The sequence below is a fragment of the Athene cunicularia genome (genome assembly GCF_003259725.1).
Source record: "Athene cunicularia isolate RWA chromosome 5 unlocalized genomic scaffold, athCun1 chr5_part2, whole genome shotgun sequence".
NCBI classification, from domain to species: domain Eukaryota; kingdom Metazoa; phylum Chordata; class Aves; order Strigiformes; family Strigidae; genus Athene; species Athene cunicularia.
The window spans coordinates 2,223,949-2,242,312 of NW_020799102.1; the positions used below are offsets into that span (position 1 = coordinate 2,223,949).

Here is an 18,364-nt window from a genome sequence, read left to right on the forward strand (position 1 = left end):
TTGGAAAAGTTGGATATAACTAATGGATCACTGTTACTTAGACAATGAAAGTGAAGAGAGAAACGATAGCAAAGAGAGAGAGAGGAATGAGGTAGTAGAGGATAACAGCTACATTTGAATCCTCAGGCTCATTGTGCTTTTATTGCAAATGTCTATGAGATTTTTGAAAATAGAAATCAGGTTTCTGAGTTATTTAATAATTTTTAAAAATATGTCCATAGGTAAAGGAGTGAGATTAAAAATAAGTGATTCAAACAAATGGGATTGAAAATGAGAGAGATAAGAAATGCCCTTTGAAATAGTAGAGGCTTGGGGGGGTTCAGCTGGCCTATCATCCGTGGTCAAATTCTTTGTTTGGAGAGATTTATTAAGTGTTTGGTTTTACTGATTCCTCATTTTCTTATTTTACAGCTTGTACAAAGAATCAATTCCATCTACAGTGCAAAAAGAGGAAAAAAACGACTGAAGAAACTTTCTATGTCCAATATTGAGACAGCATCCCTACGAGGTATGTCACAAACGTCATGGTTCAGTGAATCCATTTGAACGTTACAAGATTAACAGATTCCCTTCTTCCTCCACATCTACACCAGGCTCTACTTTATTTAGAATTTTCATCTATGAACAATGATAACTTTCTGTCTGCAAGAGGAGAAAATGGGGATGAGCTGAAAACAAATGGGATTGTCAGCATTGTCTATCCTGTTAATCCCATGATCAGCTAGACTTACCCAGCTGCTTCTGTAGTTCACTTCTTGAGTAATTTGCTGCAGTAAGTTTTGTCCAAAATTCACAGTTTTGACCTTGTAATTCATTCATGCTTTTTTCTGGCATGTGAATGTAACTCATACTATGCTTCAGACTGCTTCTGAAAAAGCAGGGGCCAAAAAGAAATTCAGGCCATGTTTGTAGTAGGAGCACAGTAGAGCTTTAATGAGAGTACCCCTCAGAAATGAGGTTGCCATAAGGTTAGTTTTACATGTTACTTACTCGGTTTGGTGAGTTCTGGTGATTGAAAATGTTGCCCGGACAGACAAAACTCATGAGGTTTACTTTGGTTTCTCTAGTGCTGCGTAACATTTTTTTTTTTTTTTAATTGAAGTCTGAAAAAGAAGGGCAAGGGTTAAAATCCATTTTCCAAATGACACATTCACCTCTGTAGCTCAGCATAGATGGGGGTTCAGTGCAACCAGTCGCTGTTATGGAGAATTAATTTTGCACTTGCATCAAAACAAAGCTCTTATTCTCAAGCAATATTGAAACTTAATCCAAGGAAAATGCAATATAAGAAGTCATTGAAACTGTTTATTTCAAGCTATTTTAAAACTGAGGAGAGAGCATGAGTGGATCACAGGCTGCGTGAGATATGGTTTTTCCTGATTTCACCATGGTAAACCGAGTTTGTTTGCTTTTGTTTTGTGTTAATTGATCCCTCTATCTCCTTTGCAGATGAGAACAGCGAGAGTGAGAGTGACTCAGATGACAGGTTTAAAGGTAAGGGATCAGCCTTCAATAACTTCTAGTCAGCCACTGTCACGGACCTTATCAACATCCATCCTCCTGCTACTGCGTGTTGTTCCTGTCCATGGCCTATATTTTCCATCCTGAACTATGCTAACTCCATTACTGCAGAGCTCACAAAGTTTCCAACACAGGAGCATGAATGTGGAAAGCAAGGACAAAATGAGCTGTGAGGATCTAACAAGGATTTGGCAACTGTGTCACATAATGAAGAACAGGACCTTTGATAGATTTGCTTTGTCAGCCACTTCACAGATGCTGATGTTTTCCAGACTGACTACTGGGTGCAAACTTAGAGGGATGAGATTGGATAAATATGCTCTCTTCTTCTTATTCATACGCTGCTTTAAGTGTTTACTGCTAGCTGCTGTTGGAGGCAAGATTCTGGGTCTGATCCAGCATAGCGGTTCTTATATTCTTTTATAAGTCTGCAGTCTCCAAATTGTAGAAATTCCTTTATCAGTGCACAGCACCTGCACAAACTCTGCTTGAGCCAGGCCAGTAAAAGTCCCTCATTTTCAAGAGTCCTGATACACAGAGAGGACTATAAAAGAGTTGAAGGCAGCAACAACAGATTTTATTACTAAAAACCTATCATGTTATTAGTGAGGTGAAAAAACCCCAAGAGTGCAGAGCTGTGGTTATAAGATAAGGGGCAACCATTCATGTCTGTCTACTGCAGATGTCACCTGCTTGTAGTTCATACAGGAAAACTAGCCGGAAAAAATTGTCTTAGAGAAAAAAATTTGTTCCAGATAGGAGGTGGTAAGACCACCCAAAACAGGCTGTATACAACATTGTACAGTGGTGTGTGGAAGAAGTCTCATCGCTCCTTTGTAGACAGGTACCAGCCCCAAAAGCACTTTCCGTTCTGTTTCTCTTTGTGTCAAAAAATGTAAGGGTTGCTTTTGCTCATGGACCACGAAAGAAGACAGACAGTGCCTGGCCTCTCTCGTTATTGGGAGGATATTCTGACTTCTCTGGAAGCTAGGAAGCTTTCTCCCCCATTGTGGAACGGAGGGTTTTCATTGTCCTGGCTCCCTAACCGACTGCTCCAGCGTGACCTTATATTTGCACTGATGCTCTCAGGGCATTCTGAGACAAGGATCCAGTTGTCAAGTGTAACATGACAGGATTCACTGGGTCCCCATCTGCTGGGGTGATGGGGACTCTTTGGTTTCACCTCTTGCAAATACGAAGCACTGGCCAGCAGTGTGGAGCTATCTCAAGGCAGGATGAGGCAGGTTATTTCTTGGGATTTAGCTTTCAAGACCCAAGTGCTTTATCAAAATAATTTTTAATTTCTGTGTTGTTGAACGAGTTGTATGACATCTGATCATCAAGGGGTTTCCCTTTCTGTCAATTACTTACCGCTGTGATCAAGTGCTTCTGACATCTTATTTCCCTGCCACGAGGGGCAGTCCGCCTTTTGCAAACTGTGAGCACTGTCAGTGAATACAGCCTTAAGGGATCGATATGTGCTGCTAATCATTCATTTAGTATCACACAGAGATCCTGGTGTGAAGAGGTGGGAAAAAGCATGAGGGAAGCTGGTTTTACTTAACTGTTTTCACTTACTGGTCTACCAGAACCGGTGATGATGTTACTGACCAGTCCAGCATAGGTGTTTATCAACAAGTTGCTGGATCAAGGCATATCTTTGAATAGGGGCTGGACATGACCATGAATCTAAGATTTCCCCTCAACTGGATTAGCACAAGCAAAGCAGTCCCACAGGAGGCAATTTATACCTCGTTACTTTCTTTCCCATTTCCTTGGAGATCCTTCCGTGGCTTGTACGGACTGTGCCTCTGCTGTAGAAGAAAGGAGAAAATACACCTTCAGTGACTCTTAGCTAAAGCTGTGCTACGTAGGGACGGGCCACAGAACTGTTTTTCACCAATATAAAGCAGGTCCAAGTCAGACACGAGATATGTCACCCTGGAGGCCCTAGTGCCTTTGCACGCCCACATAAGGTCTTATAATCCACTCTTATGTGCAAAGAAGAAGCAGACCTTTGGCATTGTAACAGTTATGAACTGCAAATTATTTCAGTGACTTAGTGTTGCATCACTTCAGTACTTGGAGAGAGTTTTGATTTATGGGTGCAATTAGTGAGGGAGACTACAATATGAATGTTTGCTTTTGAGAAGAGAACATGGTTGGAATAATATGCTGGCAAATGGAAAGTCCTTTGTGAATGACTGTGGCTTACACAAACACGCTCCAGTCCCAGGTAATGATCTGTCTTTTTTTTTCTTTTTAAATGCTAGCTCATACCCAGCGCCTAGTACACATCCAGTCGATGTTGAAGAGGGCTCCAAGTTATCGAACCCTGGAACTGGAGCTGATTGAATGGCAGGAACGGGAGTTATTCGAGTATTTTGTGGTAGTGTCACTGAAAAAGAAGCCCTCTAAAAATACTTACCTCCCAGAAGTGACATATCAGTTTCCCAAGGTAAAAGAAAAATTCTTACAGACAGTTTATTCTAAGATCAATAAAGCGAGTAAGTGGGAAGATTAATAGAAATCTATTTTTTAAATGGAGTTAATCATTCAGCTTTCATAATTGTTCCAGAGCAATCTGTTATAAAGTGAAGGGCATAGAGAAAGTGACTGAAAGCTTTCCCTGTTTATAAATTTACCTTTTCCAGTGCTGGAGAGTTTGGCCTGATGGTAGGGGCTTTAAGGACTGTGTTTAAATTCAGTTTCTAAATATTTCACTATTAACTCATTTTGGCTATATTAGGATTTGTTCCAAAACTCACTGAAGTCAATGGAAAGACTTTTGCTGATCTATGGCATTTCTCTTGTGCTCTTGCAGCAGAAAGGAATTTGAGTTAGGACTGTGTTTTAAGTGGCCATTGTACAACAAGGGAGTTTCAGGCAATTTAAAAAAAAACATTAAGAAAACCCACATCAGTGATTATTTCTATTGTACTAGCATCTGTAAGCCTGTACTGGGGTCATGCCTCACTCTGCCAAGCACAAATAAAGAACAAGCTGATGTGCCCTTGCTCTTCAGAGCTCATTAGTAGCCCCCAGCTCTTGAGAGGAGCTGTGAAGCTGGCACTAACAGTAACTGACTGAACCTCAATTTTCTCCCCCACAGCTAGAAAGACCAACCAAGCAAATGCGTGAAGCGGAGGAGCGTCTCAAGGCTATCCCCCAGTTCTGCTTTCCTGATGCCAAGGACTGGCTCCCTGTCTCTGAATACAACAGGTAATCCCTCCGGTGCTCCTCTGCTGCACAATGCTGATGGAGTGCATCTGGAGCAGCCACAGGCTCGCTGATGCCCAATTAAGGAAGTAGCAGTTTGAGTCTTGGCCACTTCGGGCTTGAGCAGCTGTATTTAATTTATTTTTTTTTTTAAAAAGTTCTGTATTATTTTTCTTCCCCATTCTGCCTGCCTCACAGGCCTGTGTGGCTGAGGGGAAGAGGTTTGAAGGTTCCTGTCAGTGCTAAACCCAAAAGCATAAATGGAAGCATTTCAAATAAATCCAAAAAAGAACAGGGTCCTGACCACCACCTAGTCATTTACCCCAGAACACTTGTCTAGTGTGGCAGGATACCTCTTCATTTGTCTCAAAGCAATGCTGTTCTGAGAACTTTTTAGGAGCCAAGCTCTATGCTAGAAGAGGGGCCCTATCTTCCTTTCCTCAGAGATGAATGACCACAGGAGAAGGGCAAAGGAAGGGAGAGCTAGGCTTGTATTTTCTTTTTCATTCAAAAGAAACCTCAAAAAGATGTATCTTTTTTTCTCCCCTGCGTCGATATGTCAGAACCTGTTGATCTGAAGGTGTAGAAGTAGTAGAATAGGCAGAAGGGATAGAATCACGGAATGGTTTGTGTTGGAAGGAACCCTCCTGCCATAGGCAGGGACACCTTCCACTAGACCAGGTTGTTCAGAGCCCTGTCCAGCCTGACCTTGAATGTTTCCGGGCGCAGGGCATCTACAACCTCTCTGGGCAACCTGTTCTGGTATTTCACCACCATCATTGGAAAACTTTTCTTCCCTATATCTAGTCTGGATCTACCCTCTTTCAGTTTAAAAGCACTGTCCCCTGTCCTGTTGCTACAGGCTGAATCTGTCCCCATCTTTCTTAGAAGCCACCTTTAAGTATTGAAAGGCTGCAATAAGGTCTCCCTGGAGCCTTCTCTTCTTCAGTCTGAACCCCCCCAACTCTCTCAGCCTGTCCTCACAGGGGAGGTGCTCCAGCCCCCTGATCATTTTTGTGGCCTCCTCTGGACCTGCTCCAACAGGTCCATGTCTGTCTTGTACTGAGGTCTCCAGAGCTGGATGCAGCACTGCAGGTGGGGTCTCCCCATGTTCCCCTAGAATATGAGATGGTTTTTTAAGAAGCATGGTCTGAGACCTGTAAATGAAGTAAGACTTGTTCAGACTGTGTCTAGAGGGACTTTCAATGATGACAAGTAACTGGCACTCACCTGCAGGAATTACTGTAGCCAAGAATATGTATGGAACGTCTTATTGGCTTACGTATGGCACATGCAACATAAACATATTATATTCTGTGTTGCTTGGCTGTATTATTCAGTACGTGGAAGCACCTGAATAGTGACTTGCTGAAAACACTGAAGGAGAAGTGGACAACTGTGTGGGCAACATTGGTATGAGAAGCACAGCCCTGCCTGCGCAGCATTTCACATCTTCTGCTGTCACTCTCCTAGACAGACCCTTTGTGAGCCAATGTTTGTGAAACGAGGTATCCCTCCCATATACAGCTGTAATTTTATAAACCCTGGCATTCCAGTACAAAGAAAGAGTTTTATATAATGATTTTTAAAACTTTCAAAACAGTCAGGAATATTTCTCAGTCCTGGCACAAATTCACAGACCAATCCCTTTACCTGTGCTGTAATCATAGTTTTAAACTGTTGTTTTACTCCTCTGTCATGAATGATACTTATCCTAGACAGGGATATAAAATGACCTGGATTTTGGAAATCTCTGATGTTTTTGGATTAGAAAATGATTTCTTTATTCTTAAAGAATATCTAAGGTTCTCCCTTTAAGAGCAAAGGACAGTCCAAAGACACAATCTAACTACAAGGTAAGGGAGACAGAGCATTCGAATAGTGCCCTCAAAGCCAGTACAAAGGGACTGCCATGTCACTGAAATTCAGCACCCATCTCTTCTTATAAGATAGCTAGATTGTCCACAACCATGCAGATATTTATCTACTGCTAATGGAATTTGTCCACAGAGTATAACCAGATGATGGGCCAGAAGGAGAGAAAACCCTCCAATGGGTAAAATCTCTCACTGGATAAGGCAATATCCCTTTCTGAATGATCTGCCTTGAGGCTATGCTGTAGTTCTGATAGTAACATCTGGGCAATTTATTTTTTTCTAGTGAGACTTTCTCTTTCATGCTGACTGGGGAAGATGGGAGCCGGCGGTTTGGTTATTGCAGGAGACTGTTGGTAAGTACATCATCTTCACCTCAAAATGCAGAATTCAGTTTAAACAATATCTCAAAACTATAGTCTGAACTTACAGGATGTGTCTCATGGTTTTAAAAGAAATTGGAGTTGTTCACTCGGAAATTTGGAAATGTAAGGAGCTCAAGTAAAATAAGAATTTGTAATGGCTGTCTCAATCAAACAGTCCCAAGGATGTGGAAAGTTTCTTGTGTGAGGACTTACTTTTAAAATTCTTTATATTACATGCTTTCAAGCAGAATGAGAAATACTATAACACTGCAAACAAAGGCAAATGTGGTATTTCTAAACATTTGCGAGTAGCATTTATCTCTTGGACAGCTGCTTACATCTCCCAAGTACTCTGCCAGCACTGCCTAATCAGTCTGCAGCAGGGCGGTGATGTAGGTAAATAAGCCACCCTGTCGAGGAGGAGGGCAGCAGCAGTGGAGAGCACACCACCATCACCATTTGCTCAGCACCATGCAATAAGCTGATGCCAGTGCCAGGAAGCCCAGGTCCTCAGGCTTCTTTTTAGTCCTCCTGACCAGGAGTGGTCAACTGGTGGTGTGGGAACCTGACTCAGCCTAACAGTTCTGTCTCATCACTTGGAAAATCACTGGTCACCTGATAAACTGAGAGCATGGTGGAGGGGGGTGTGTGGTGTGTGTGTGTGTCTGTGTCAAGGTGGCGGGAGAAAACTGCACAAAGGCCTGAAAAGTGTATTAAGGCAGGTGAAGCACAGTGCAAACAGGGATTTTTCTGTCCATCCTGCATGCCTGACTGGATGGCAGCAAAGCATAAAGCAGTTGGTTTTCCTGCATTACCTTGTGCTAGTCACCTCTCAGTTTTGGAGCTGGTTGTGAGTGACTAGGTGGGGAGCCATGGCTTTTGTACTGTTCACATGACAGTTGCCTGTGCTTGGTTGGAGAACTTAGATGGATATTGGATGCTGCAGGAGCCTTCTGCATACTCTCTGTGCAAAATGAATATTTGCAGCAGCATTGCAAACTTGTAAATAGGTACCCCTGTCTAAGGGGTAGGGACACTGGCACTTTTCCTTCCCTCTCTGGCATTATTTCTCATCCTTCCAAGCAGGGATCACCTGCCTTCAGTAGCTTGCAGTGGCTTCCAGTTAACAGAGCAACTCGCCATCCTTAGAACAGCACTCTTCGTCCTGCATGCTGCCTGTGCCTGACCCTGCTCTTAGCCTGCTCTTTGTCTATGGCAAAGCTCCTTCTCGTGCAGACAGCAGATGCTCTGTCTGGGAGGTATTGCTGTGTGTGGTTCCTCTATTTGTAAGAAGTTTCGTTTAAACTAACATAACAGAAAACTTGTTTATCAATTCTGTGAGCGGTATTTGCCATAGGTAGCATCACAGAGACTTGCTTACTCTGTGTAACACATTGTGTAAGCGTGGGCCACAACAAGGTTTACATGTGGAAAGGAAATGTCAATGAAGAATTGTGTTACAGTAAATCTAGGGCTGGTCGGGCGGTGATTCAGAGGTAAAGGAGTACCTAGCAGGTATCTCTGCTGGTGTAAATAAGCAGAACAAGATGTAGGGCAGCAGTACAATTCAATTAACTTTTTAATTTGTTGTCATTTAAAAGAATAATAAGGTGTATTTAGAAAAAAAATAACAAAACCTCTGAAGATGTTGGCTGGAATATAAATTATGGAACGTTTTCACTCTACCAGGTAACGCAAGTTTAAGACTTTTATTTTTCTGGGAATGTTAGGAAGTTTGGAATCATGCACAGAACTTAACATTTGTGAAATGCAAAACAGTTGATCCTGGACCCGGCTGAGACTGACATAATTAACTACAATAAAAAAATATATACACAGGAGTATTGAATTAGTTTGTCAGTGAAGGATTAACATTGGCTTTTTTTACTCACTTAAGGCTCAGTGAAATCCACTCTACATTAGAGGTGACATTAAAGTAGAACACTGACTTTCAGCGGGTGCAGAAGATAGGTTAGCATAGTAGGAAATACTGGGAACAGAATTCAATCAGTAATACACACTTTTGTAGAAATGGTGTTCGGGGACAGCATTGGAGATTGCTTTTATCCTCCATTGGCTTTGGCAAAAATCAATCAACCAGATAGCAAAAAATAATTTTAAAAAGGGAAAAATATGTAGTCTTGCTAAATTTATCTAATAATTACAAAGCTGATCTGCTGCTGCTCTGGGAGATCACTTAATTCAGGATGTTTCATCTGATTCAAACCCTGACATGCAGAAGCTGACATGTCTGATCTCACTGGTACAGCGCGCCCAGCAGAGGAAAGCGGGGTGATACCAATGGACTTTACCAGCTTGTCCTTTTCTGGGGCAAATCCTGCCGTGCCTTCTAAGAGCAAAACTGGCACAGTCCGGGGCTTAGAAAGAAAGAGGATTTTGGAAGCTGCAAAGAAACATCTCAGCATTTCTCTGTCTGGGGAAATGGCAAAAGTAGCAGAGATCTACTGTTATTTGAATCCTGCAACTTCCTTCTGTCCTGCTGGGAGAAACGGTGGAATTGGGGTTGTTACCTGAAGTGTCTTCTCAGGGATCAGCTGTGCTCACAAGGCATAACAATTTCATGTCCCCTGCAAATGTCAGTGCATGAGTGGAACAGCCTCACTGATGTGTACCTCGGCGTGATATTTCCATTTAGAGTCCTGTGCATACTTAATTTATATATGCACATACAGAGTTTGTACAGGCAACAAAGAGCAGGTAAATTCTGCAGGCTCTGTTTATATGCTAGAGGCTTGGGTTCTAAAGCAGATTTTTGTATTTGGGTGTCCAATTTCCTGAGCAGTTCCTGAAAGCTTCAGTCAGGGTGGCTCTGATGTCCGGGAGTGCACAGCATCTCCTCCAATTAGTCCCATTCCTGACCCACAGGTTCTGTCAAACGCAGTAACCATAATTCGGGAACTACATGCGGGTTTTGGCAAACATTACATAAGAGAAAGGTGGGGCCATACTTTGTAATATAGAACCATAAGAAAACCCTAAAATCAATATAAACTGCTCTGCTTCAAGACAAGCCAGCTGCTGTGAGGCTAATTCCTTAGAAAATATTCCCCAGCTGTCCTGGCAAGAGATGCTCTTGTAATACCCAGCGAGAGGTGTCTCACACCTCCTAGAGCATTGGGCAGCCCTCAGCAGCAGGTTCCATGGCTGCATGATCCTGTGAGGGTGGCTGTGTCTTCTGCGGAGGCCTGCTGTTCTGATCCCTTTGTGTATGAAACAGTTTCTTTTTGTCAGCCTTGTCCTTCTTTGGCACGTTGTGATACGAACAACCTGCTCCGTTTTTTCTTTTCTGCGTTCAGATTTCAGATTCTTCCAGACCCTTTTTTTGGGGATGTGTGTGCTAAACCCCTGCCAAAACTACCTCAAGGAAATACAGTGACAATTATGTTCTGTTTGTACTACAAATCCTGTACAGTATCCTCTTTAAATGTATTTATATTGTTTTGTTTCATTTTGGAACAGGATTAGAATGGAATGTAACCTATTGTACCATAGCAAACAGTCTGCACTTTCACAGTTAGCATGAAGTTTTCCAGTTCCATCTTGATACCTCCAAGGCAATAGTGTAGCAGCTTTCCTAGTGACCTGATGTGAGAAGTATGCATCTCCATATAAAAAGAAATGGGCCAATATGTACCAGAGATACTAACTCTCTCTGCTATGCTATTTTACTGCAAATAAGACATTTTTCTTTAACTCGGATTAATTTAACTTTCTTTTCCAAGCTAATGAATCCATCATCTTGCTAGGCTCTTTTCTAGAGCTGTTTGTGGGCTGTGGCTCTGCGATACGCACGTGTCAGCAGCACAGATGGTTTGAGCGGTTCCTGCCGAGGGCTTAGCCTCCCCCGGCCGGTCACAGCCCTCTCCAGTGGACGTGACAGTGCCCCCGGCGCTGTGAGGCAGCAACCTGGGTAGGGGCAGAAGGGAGAGCAGGAGCACAGGAACAGCAGGAGCATGTGGTGGGGAAGGAACAGGGGTGAGGCTGGTGTAGCGTGAATCTGAGTGTATCTTGGGAAATACAGATTTGTAATTTGATTTAGTGTAGAATTTTATTTTACTAATTGTCTTAATATGTTAAAAAATGGCTTTCTAAAGGGTGTGACTGAAGTCTTAGCTGTTCTCTATCTGTGCAGCCCACTAGGCTTGTGCCCAGAAAGAGCACAGTGGATATACAGGGATCACAGTGGTGAAAGCAGGGACCTGCTCAGCAGGTTTCTGCTGACAGAGTCTCAGCTGCAAGACCCACCAGTAGGGGAAAATCTGTAAAACTTTCCTTACTTGGAGGCTGTGAACAGTCTCTGCAGCTCAGAAAGAGGGTGTAGACAGCCAGAGAGATACCAGGCCTGTATCCTTCGGGAGGTGCTTGGATCCAGTGCAGCTCCTTGGCAGCCTGGGCTGTCAGCGGCCTTATGGGTGGGATCCACAGCTGTGCCAGCCCCTGTCCCCAGGGACAGTCATGGCATGTAAGCTGCTGGTTTATGGGATCTTCACAAGCATCTTGGGATTTACTGCCATGGGAGTTGCTGCAGATGCTGAGGGGTGCTAGTTCTAGCTAGTGGGGTAATACTGGAGTATGAGATACTGCATCCTCAAAACAGTGTCCTGCCGTTTGTTGCCACAGCTGGCAGCTGGTTCACGGGAAGAGTAGGACACAAACTTCTATCATATAGGGCAGAAATCTGCAAAGACCCAGTTCTCAGAGCAGAAAGCTTGACAGTGTCAGGATTTTCTGGCTGGTGATTTTGTACTTGCAGAAATAAGATGAAAACTTTCAAGGTCTGTTTCGCCCTATCCTACCTCTTTCTTCCCTCTCACATAAAAAAATGTTCCTCCACCACTTTTTAGGCTAAGACTAGTCAGCCCCAGGAGTCAGTGGAGGAGTGAATGCCTGAACATGAAGCATGTACATTAAAACATGAGTTGTTAGGTGGGACTAGTTCATCCTGTATTTGCTGGGGCAGGAGAAGGGAATACACTGTGAAAGCAACTTTTGTGGGATGCAGACTAATGTTTATGGAACTGAATAAAGCTCACTGGAAAACCTTTTCTTCCCCTTGCCTTCTTCCCTCCATCCTGTTCTGCCCCAAGCACCTTTGACAGCCCTGTGCACATTGGGTGTTCTGACATTAAAAGTTAATGTTTCGCATGTAACAAGAAGACTTTAAGACAAGCTTTTGGATTTAGAACCCCCACAGTTTTCTCATAGTCTGAATTTGGATTGGCCCTAACAAGGGATCAAGAGCTGCCACAGAAGATGGCTTGTGACTGACATATTCATTTTAGACTCTCAATATTTGAATTGTTCTGATTCCTGACACCATTAAGGAACATCTCTGTTTCCAAGCCTTATCTAGTATGTGCAGAAAAATGTTCACAGGAGGCATCTCCTCTATCTTCTTGATGTCATACATTCAAGCTACGCACCCCATCAGCTTGTGTGTGGCTCTAATATAACTGAGCAGGAGAAATGTGCTGGGAGGTTATTCAGGAATATCATGTTTCCCTGTTTAAGCTTTGTATTGAATCTGCATCTTCCAGTGTTCGAAGATCAAGACAGTCCTAGAGACAGGTAGCGTTAAAATAGTGTCCTTTTCACTCTCTTGCAGAAAAGAATGAACATTACACAATATGTGTGTGAAAATGGCATTTGTGTTGTCATTTAGAGTTAAATATTTTTAATGTACTATCTCTGTTATATGGTCATTGCCTTAATTACAGCTAATTGTAATTGAAGCATCTACACTTTAGGTCTCAAAAGGAGCCCAGGGTGTTAGAAGCTTACGCAGAGCTAATGCATGTGCTTTGCAAAGGCCGGTTCCTTCAGACAACTCAGCTGCTGCTCTGCATTTGTGATGGTCCTTTTTCACGTGGCCTTGGGGCAGCCCTTACTGCTTCCTCTGGTTTTCCAAATAATGCTCTCTGGCAAATCATTTAGAAGATCTCAGGTGAGATGCTCTGTCCCATTTTGGGTAGGAAGGAGCACAGCCCTTCTGGAGTCTTTAGGTTGATGCTAGTCTGTTCCTTCCACACTTCTGCTTCTTTGAGATGGCAGGTAGGACTATGGTGCATGTGTCTCTTTCTTGCTGTTGGTAGGTCTGTTTTTGCTGCCTTTCCTCTTCACACAGTGTATCTTCAGATAGATGGGAGAAGCGCAGGAGGAAAAATGTCGCGTTTGGTCCCCACTGCTTTGGTTCCTCTGATGTCAGCATGCTGGGACTAGCATTCCCCAGTTATTTCTGAGGCTATGAAACCAGGAGCTGTCCTGACATCCTGCAGCCTCCCCAGTATCTTGAAAAACCCAAACCACTGAATTATGTGTCAGAATGGCTGGTGAGTATGTAACTCTGCAAGGACAGCCTGCCTTGCTTTGAAAGCAGGCATGTACAAGTGTGTGAGAGACTCTTAAGTGCTATGTCAGACTGGGAGGAGATCCCTGGAGCCTCCCCTAGATTTCAAGCACATGGGCAGGGAGGTGTGATTCGAAAGAGAGAAATGGCAGACTTACATTCTGGAGCAAAAGCCTCCTGTTTCTCCTGCCAAAGCAGGTTTTGGAGTGAGCTTTAGTCAGTAAACTTCAGATTAAACTCACTAGAAAAAAAACTGTCCTGAGCCATTTGCGGACCAGCCCTGATGCAGATCTCAGCTTCTCCATCTCATAGCCAAGTTCTTGTCAGTTTATATTCATCCTCTTGGGAAACTGTCTTGTTATCAACAAAACTCATTAGCATTTTCATTTATGATACTGGACTAATGCTGAAAATATCCTGGGCTCTATGAAAACAAATTGAAAACAAATCAAAACCAAAACATCATCCTTGCCATTCCTCTTCTTCCAGGAGGAGGAGTGCAGTGCATCAAGGCAGAGTCACTCAGATGCCTCTCAGCTGTGCTGCTTTACCACACAGCTTCCCTAAACTGGACCTATTCATTGTGTGGAAGACTGAGCCTTGAAGGACATGACTGCAAGGCTTTGTAGCTGCACGTGTGCTTGGAGAGCACAGCCTGCAACTTGGAAGCACTCTCTTCTGGGAAGAGACTAGGTTAAACCAGTACTGTTGGCCAGACCCATTGCCCAAGTGAAGAGAGACGAGTCCAGGAAGAGAGGGGAGTGTCATGTCCCGTATGATGTTTTTCTAGGAAAGAAGCAAAGTAAAGCACGATGAGCAGGTGTTTCAGAGCCATCTTTGAGGTGTAGGCTAATGGCTGAGAGGGGAGGTTATGTGAAGACTTGCCAATATTAGAAATTTGAGAAGCCCTGCCCCTCAGAATGGCTCAGCCTGAGTGAGGCTTTTGCTCGCTGCCTCTTACAGATGATTTGTATGCATCTGGGAGGCTGGGCTGTTTGCAGGAAAGTCTCTGAAACAACAGAAAAGGACGTTCTGTATGATGAGTGCGAGGAGGGAAGAATCCCAGCTCTCAGAGACGTGTAGCCTTTAAGATGTTTGAAAGCAATGATATTTCATAAAGGAGAATCTTTGAGTAAGTGCTAAGCAGTTATTGTTTCTGGTCTTATAGATGACCCAGGAATGTGATGTTTTTACTGGCACTCAGTGAGACAGCTCTCGATTGGGAGCTATCCAAGGCTCCTGGCATGGCTCCGGCATTCCTGCAGATTTGACACAATGATTTTAACCAAAATCCCACATGCTTGATATAATCACTCAGTGCCTTTAGAAAGGGTTTTATACCTAATATGGACAAAAAAGGGCTCTGCTTTTTCAGAGATGTGACGTGTAGTGAGCAGGTTTGGATCCAGAAATAGACTCATCTGTATTCACTTAGCTGTGGTATTTTTTTGTGGTCTTTATTATAACAGGCAGGCACCTGCTGACGGTCCCAAGTCTAGATTGCAATATTCAGATTTAAAAAGCACAGCTACCCCTCAATATCTCTTGACTGACATCTGTGTGGCATGTAACTGTCAAACACACCGTGGGGAAGTTAATCACTGTATCGGCAGAATCTGATGATGAGACAAAGATAAAAATACACTGTCCTTCTATGTGGATACAGAGGAGGTGATCAGCCACTTTGGTTAAATGTGCAAGTAGGCAGAAGCTAATGGAAACAGTGACTTGAGCTCCTTTATCACAGAGTTGTTATTAATGGAGGTGGTTCTGTCACTGCTGCATATCAATAATGTACAGCCACACAAAGAGGCCAAGTGATGCCAAGGGATTTTCTTACAGCCACTTTTCAGCGCAAGCACAGCTGGCTCCAGGAGATGCAAGAAAGTAGGCAGCCTCACCCCTTGTCTCAGACCCCACTTTCAGCTTTTTGCTGCTGGGGTGCTGGAGTTTGCTAGCGTACCTGCAGCCCTTCTGTGCCAAGATGGGCATAGCTCCTGGACGAGGCAGCACCAAGATTTCCTTGTATATTGTGACTTGGGACTACATATGACTGCATCTGAAGCCAACAAGCTGCCTTATTAAAATTACAGCCCCTAGGAAGTGTGTGCCTACTGATCTGGTGAAAATCAGTTGCAACTACACAGAGCTGGGATGCTGCCTCACAGCTTATTGAAAATACAGTGGGAAGCTGCTGTACACAGATGTCACTGCCATCTGTGTGCATTGTACACATGCAGGACACAGGCAAGACCAGCTCTCTACTCTGAGGACCTTGCCAGTGAGGATGGTTTTTCTAAAGTGCTCAGCATTGGCCTAATTGTACTTCTTTTCCAGTAGATAAGCTGAATCCAGCCGGCAGTTGTACCCTTTCTTCACACACAGTGCTGATGGGCCGTTCCCTGCGGTGGTATAGGCAGGGTTGCAGAGTCCAGCATGATGAGGGCATACACATCAGTCATGCCAGTTTAAACCATTTCTTCTTTAGGAATATCTTCAATAGGATGGTTATAGAGAACGATCTTTATAGTTGTTTTTTGGGGGGTGGGAGGGGTGTGTGTCATTTATTCATACTTGCCACTGTTTAAGTTATTTAAGAGTTTCATGTTCATCATGCATTAATCCGAGGAAGTTAATGATTTAGCTTATGCAGCTTGTCTCCATTTAGGTCTATAAGCTTGCTTTCTGTAAGTTGAGCTTTCTTTGAACATCATGGAGTGAGTGGGGAACTAAAGCCATCATAACCTCCCTTAGCATTGTAGTTCTTATCTTCCAGCTCATCACCCCAGCGTGGCCCCGCTCCTCGTGCCGCAGCAGGAGCAGAGGACAGTGATGGCACAGGCATGAGTTACAGTCGTAGTTAAATGTGCTTTTATGTCTGCAAGCTGGAGTGATACTGGAATATAGCTCCAGTGCGCTGTGATTTCCAAAGTGGATAAGCACTACTTATGCTTTTTAGTTTCCTGTCTTATGGAAAAAATATGATGCTTTTCCAAGAGTAACTATTTTGATGAAGAAACGGATAGTGAAAGATGTCACATGATGGCCAACTGTGTGATCAGAGAAGTGTGTTTCCTTATGACTCCAAATCAATATGTAATTTCAATCTTCTTTTTACTGTTATCAGCCAAGTGGAAAAGGCCCACGCCTACCTGAAGTTTATTGTGTCATCAGCCGACTGGGGTGTTTTGACTTATTTTCCAAGGTAAGAAGATTTGGTATTTTTCAGTATTGCTTTTTAATTTGACTGTTTACTGAGACACATCTGCAGTGATGAACTAGACGAGAAGAATTTCTTCCTTTTGATGGGAGATAACTGTATTTTACAGTTGCTGTTTTGGATATTCCATCCCTATTATTGGGTTTATCAAAGAATGTCTTATTACTTCTGTGACTGAGGCAGCACTTGATTCAGAAAACATCTGGGTGTCTGTATGATCTGGCTAACTGAAGTTTTTTCCGTTGTTTTCTAAAGCTGTTCTCTGCTGAGCTGTAATTCTTGGCATCTGCAGTTTGAATGATGGGCCAGTACCACTTTTACTCCAATATGCTGTGGAATGATGAGGTTAAGAAAAAAGATTATTTGATAAGTGAATTCTATATGCTTAACTCTATTGACGTGTTTTTTTATCCTAGGAGGCTAGGAAAGCGTGGATAATCTTTTAATTGGCCTCCACATTAACAAATCCAAAGCTGTATTGTATGCTGATGTGGCTTACTTAGGTAATACATTTCTTAACACAAGAGTTTCAAGACATTACGCAGGGCATTACAGCTAAACTGAGGGATTGAATAGCCATAGAAACAGTGAACTGCCAGTCCGCTCCAGAGCCATAAGCATTCTTCTTTTGTAAGACAAAAGGTTATTAAAATTAACTGGTAATAACATTTCTGATTGATTAACATTTGAAATATCTCTCTAGCTGCCAGTTCAGGGCCTCCTAGTCCTCTGAGAACGTCCTGCAAAATCCAGTGCACACCTCAGAATATTGTATAGGATTTGCTGGTGATCTTGGAGAATAATATGTCTAATGTCAAATGGCTCCCTTCCCCTTTTCCAATTTTGATACAGTGTTCATAGAAATATTGTTTTAATTTGCCAAAGATTTTCACTTCAGTAACAGGAAATCTCACAGAACTTACACAGATTTTTCTTGTTCATTTGTATAGGAATAAAGTTGAAAAGAACAAGTAAATCATAGAAGTTAATAAAAATCGTAGCATTTATATTGTTCATATGGCCTAATAATTATACAGAACGTTATCTTCAAAGCAGTTTTCAAGCTTTTCTAGACAAAACTTTAAGACAAATCTTGTATGGAGAAAAACCATTGGTTCGCAATAGTTAATTGCAGTTCTGCTTCTGACATCTTTCATAAAGCTCTGAAATCAAGAGTTTATAACAGTGTCTCTTAAACATAATATGTATCTAAACACAGATATCTGTGAGCAAAATGGAATGCATTGTTCTGGGAGGATAACACAGCTCACCAGATCTGTGGTATGGAGGGATGTCCTGAGGCTCTTTGTTTGCTTTTATGTTTTTATCTAATTTTCATAGTGCTCTAATTTTCAAAGGAAAACTTGGGAGAGGGGAAAAATAAGGCAGAAAAATGGAAAAAAAAAAAAAAGAGAAAGAAAAGAAAATTTAAGTATTCTCCTTACAACCAAGTATCACTGCAGCTGAGGTATATGTTCAGACAAGGAAGGTCATTGCACCACAGCTGCAAATAATCTGCTTTCCCAATTCAATCTGTAACTTGAAAAAAAGTGTCTGATCATCCAGCCAAAGTGAACCCAAAGCTGACGGGTGAGTGTAATTTCACTGGCTTCAGCAGGGGCTATTCCCAGGCATTGTGACAGGCTGGCCCTGGCCACACGGGTCTTGCCTTGCTGCTTTTGGCCTGTGTGGGAAGGAAGGCTCCCACCCAGTTGCATACTGGGCCCTGAACGGGGCTGTAACACACCTGAGCTCTTCTTCAATTACCGGGCTTGTGGTGGGGCTGGGCCACGAAGGG

The 18,364-nt window shown here is 42.9% G+C and overlaps 1 protein-coding gene across 4 annotated transcripts in view; it reads left to right on the forward strand.

The window, feature by feature from the left end:
* Positions 1 to 18,364, forward strand: part of ST5 (suppression of tumorigenicity 5) — a 142,307-nt gene that overhangs the window by 91,901 nt on the left and 32,042 nt on the right. For all 4 annotated transcript variants that reach the window (XM_026850461.1, XM_026850463.1, XM_026850460.1 and 1 more), the window contains 6 exons: positions 412 to 508; positions 1,450 to 1,494; positions 3,795 to 3,979; positions 4,634 to 4,743; positions 6,901 to 6,970; positions 16,474 to 16,551. In XM_026850461.1, coding sequence (XP_026706262.1) covers positions 412 to 508; positions 1,450 to 1,494; positions 3,795 to 3,979; positions 4,634 to 4,743; positions 6,901 to 6,970; positions 16,474 to 16,551 — 585 coding nt within the window. The remainder of the gene's footprint in view (positions 1 to 411; positions 509 to 1,449; positions 1,495 to 3,794; positions 3,980 to 4,633; positions 4,744 to 6,900; positions 6,971 to 16,473; positions 16,552 to 18,364) is intronic.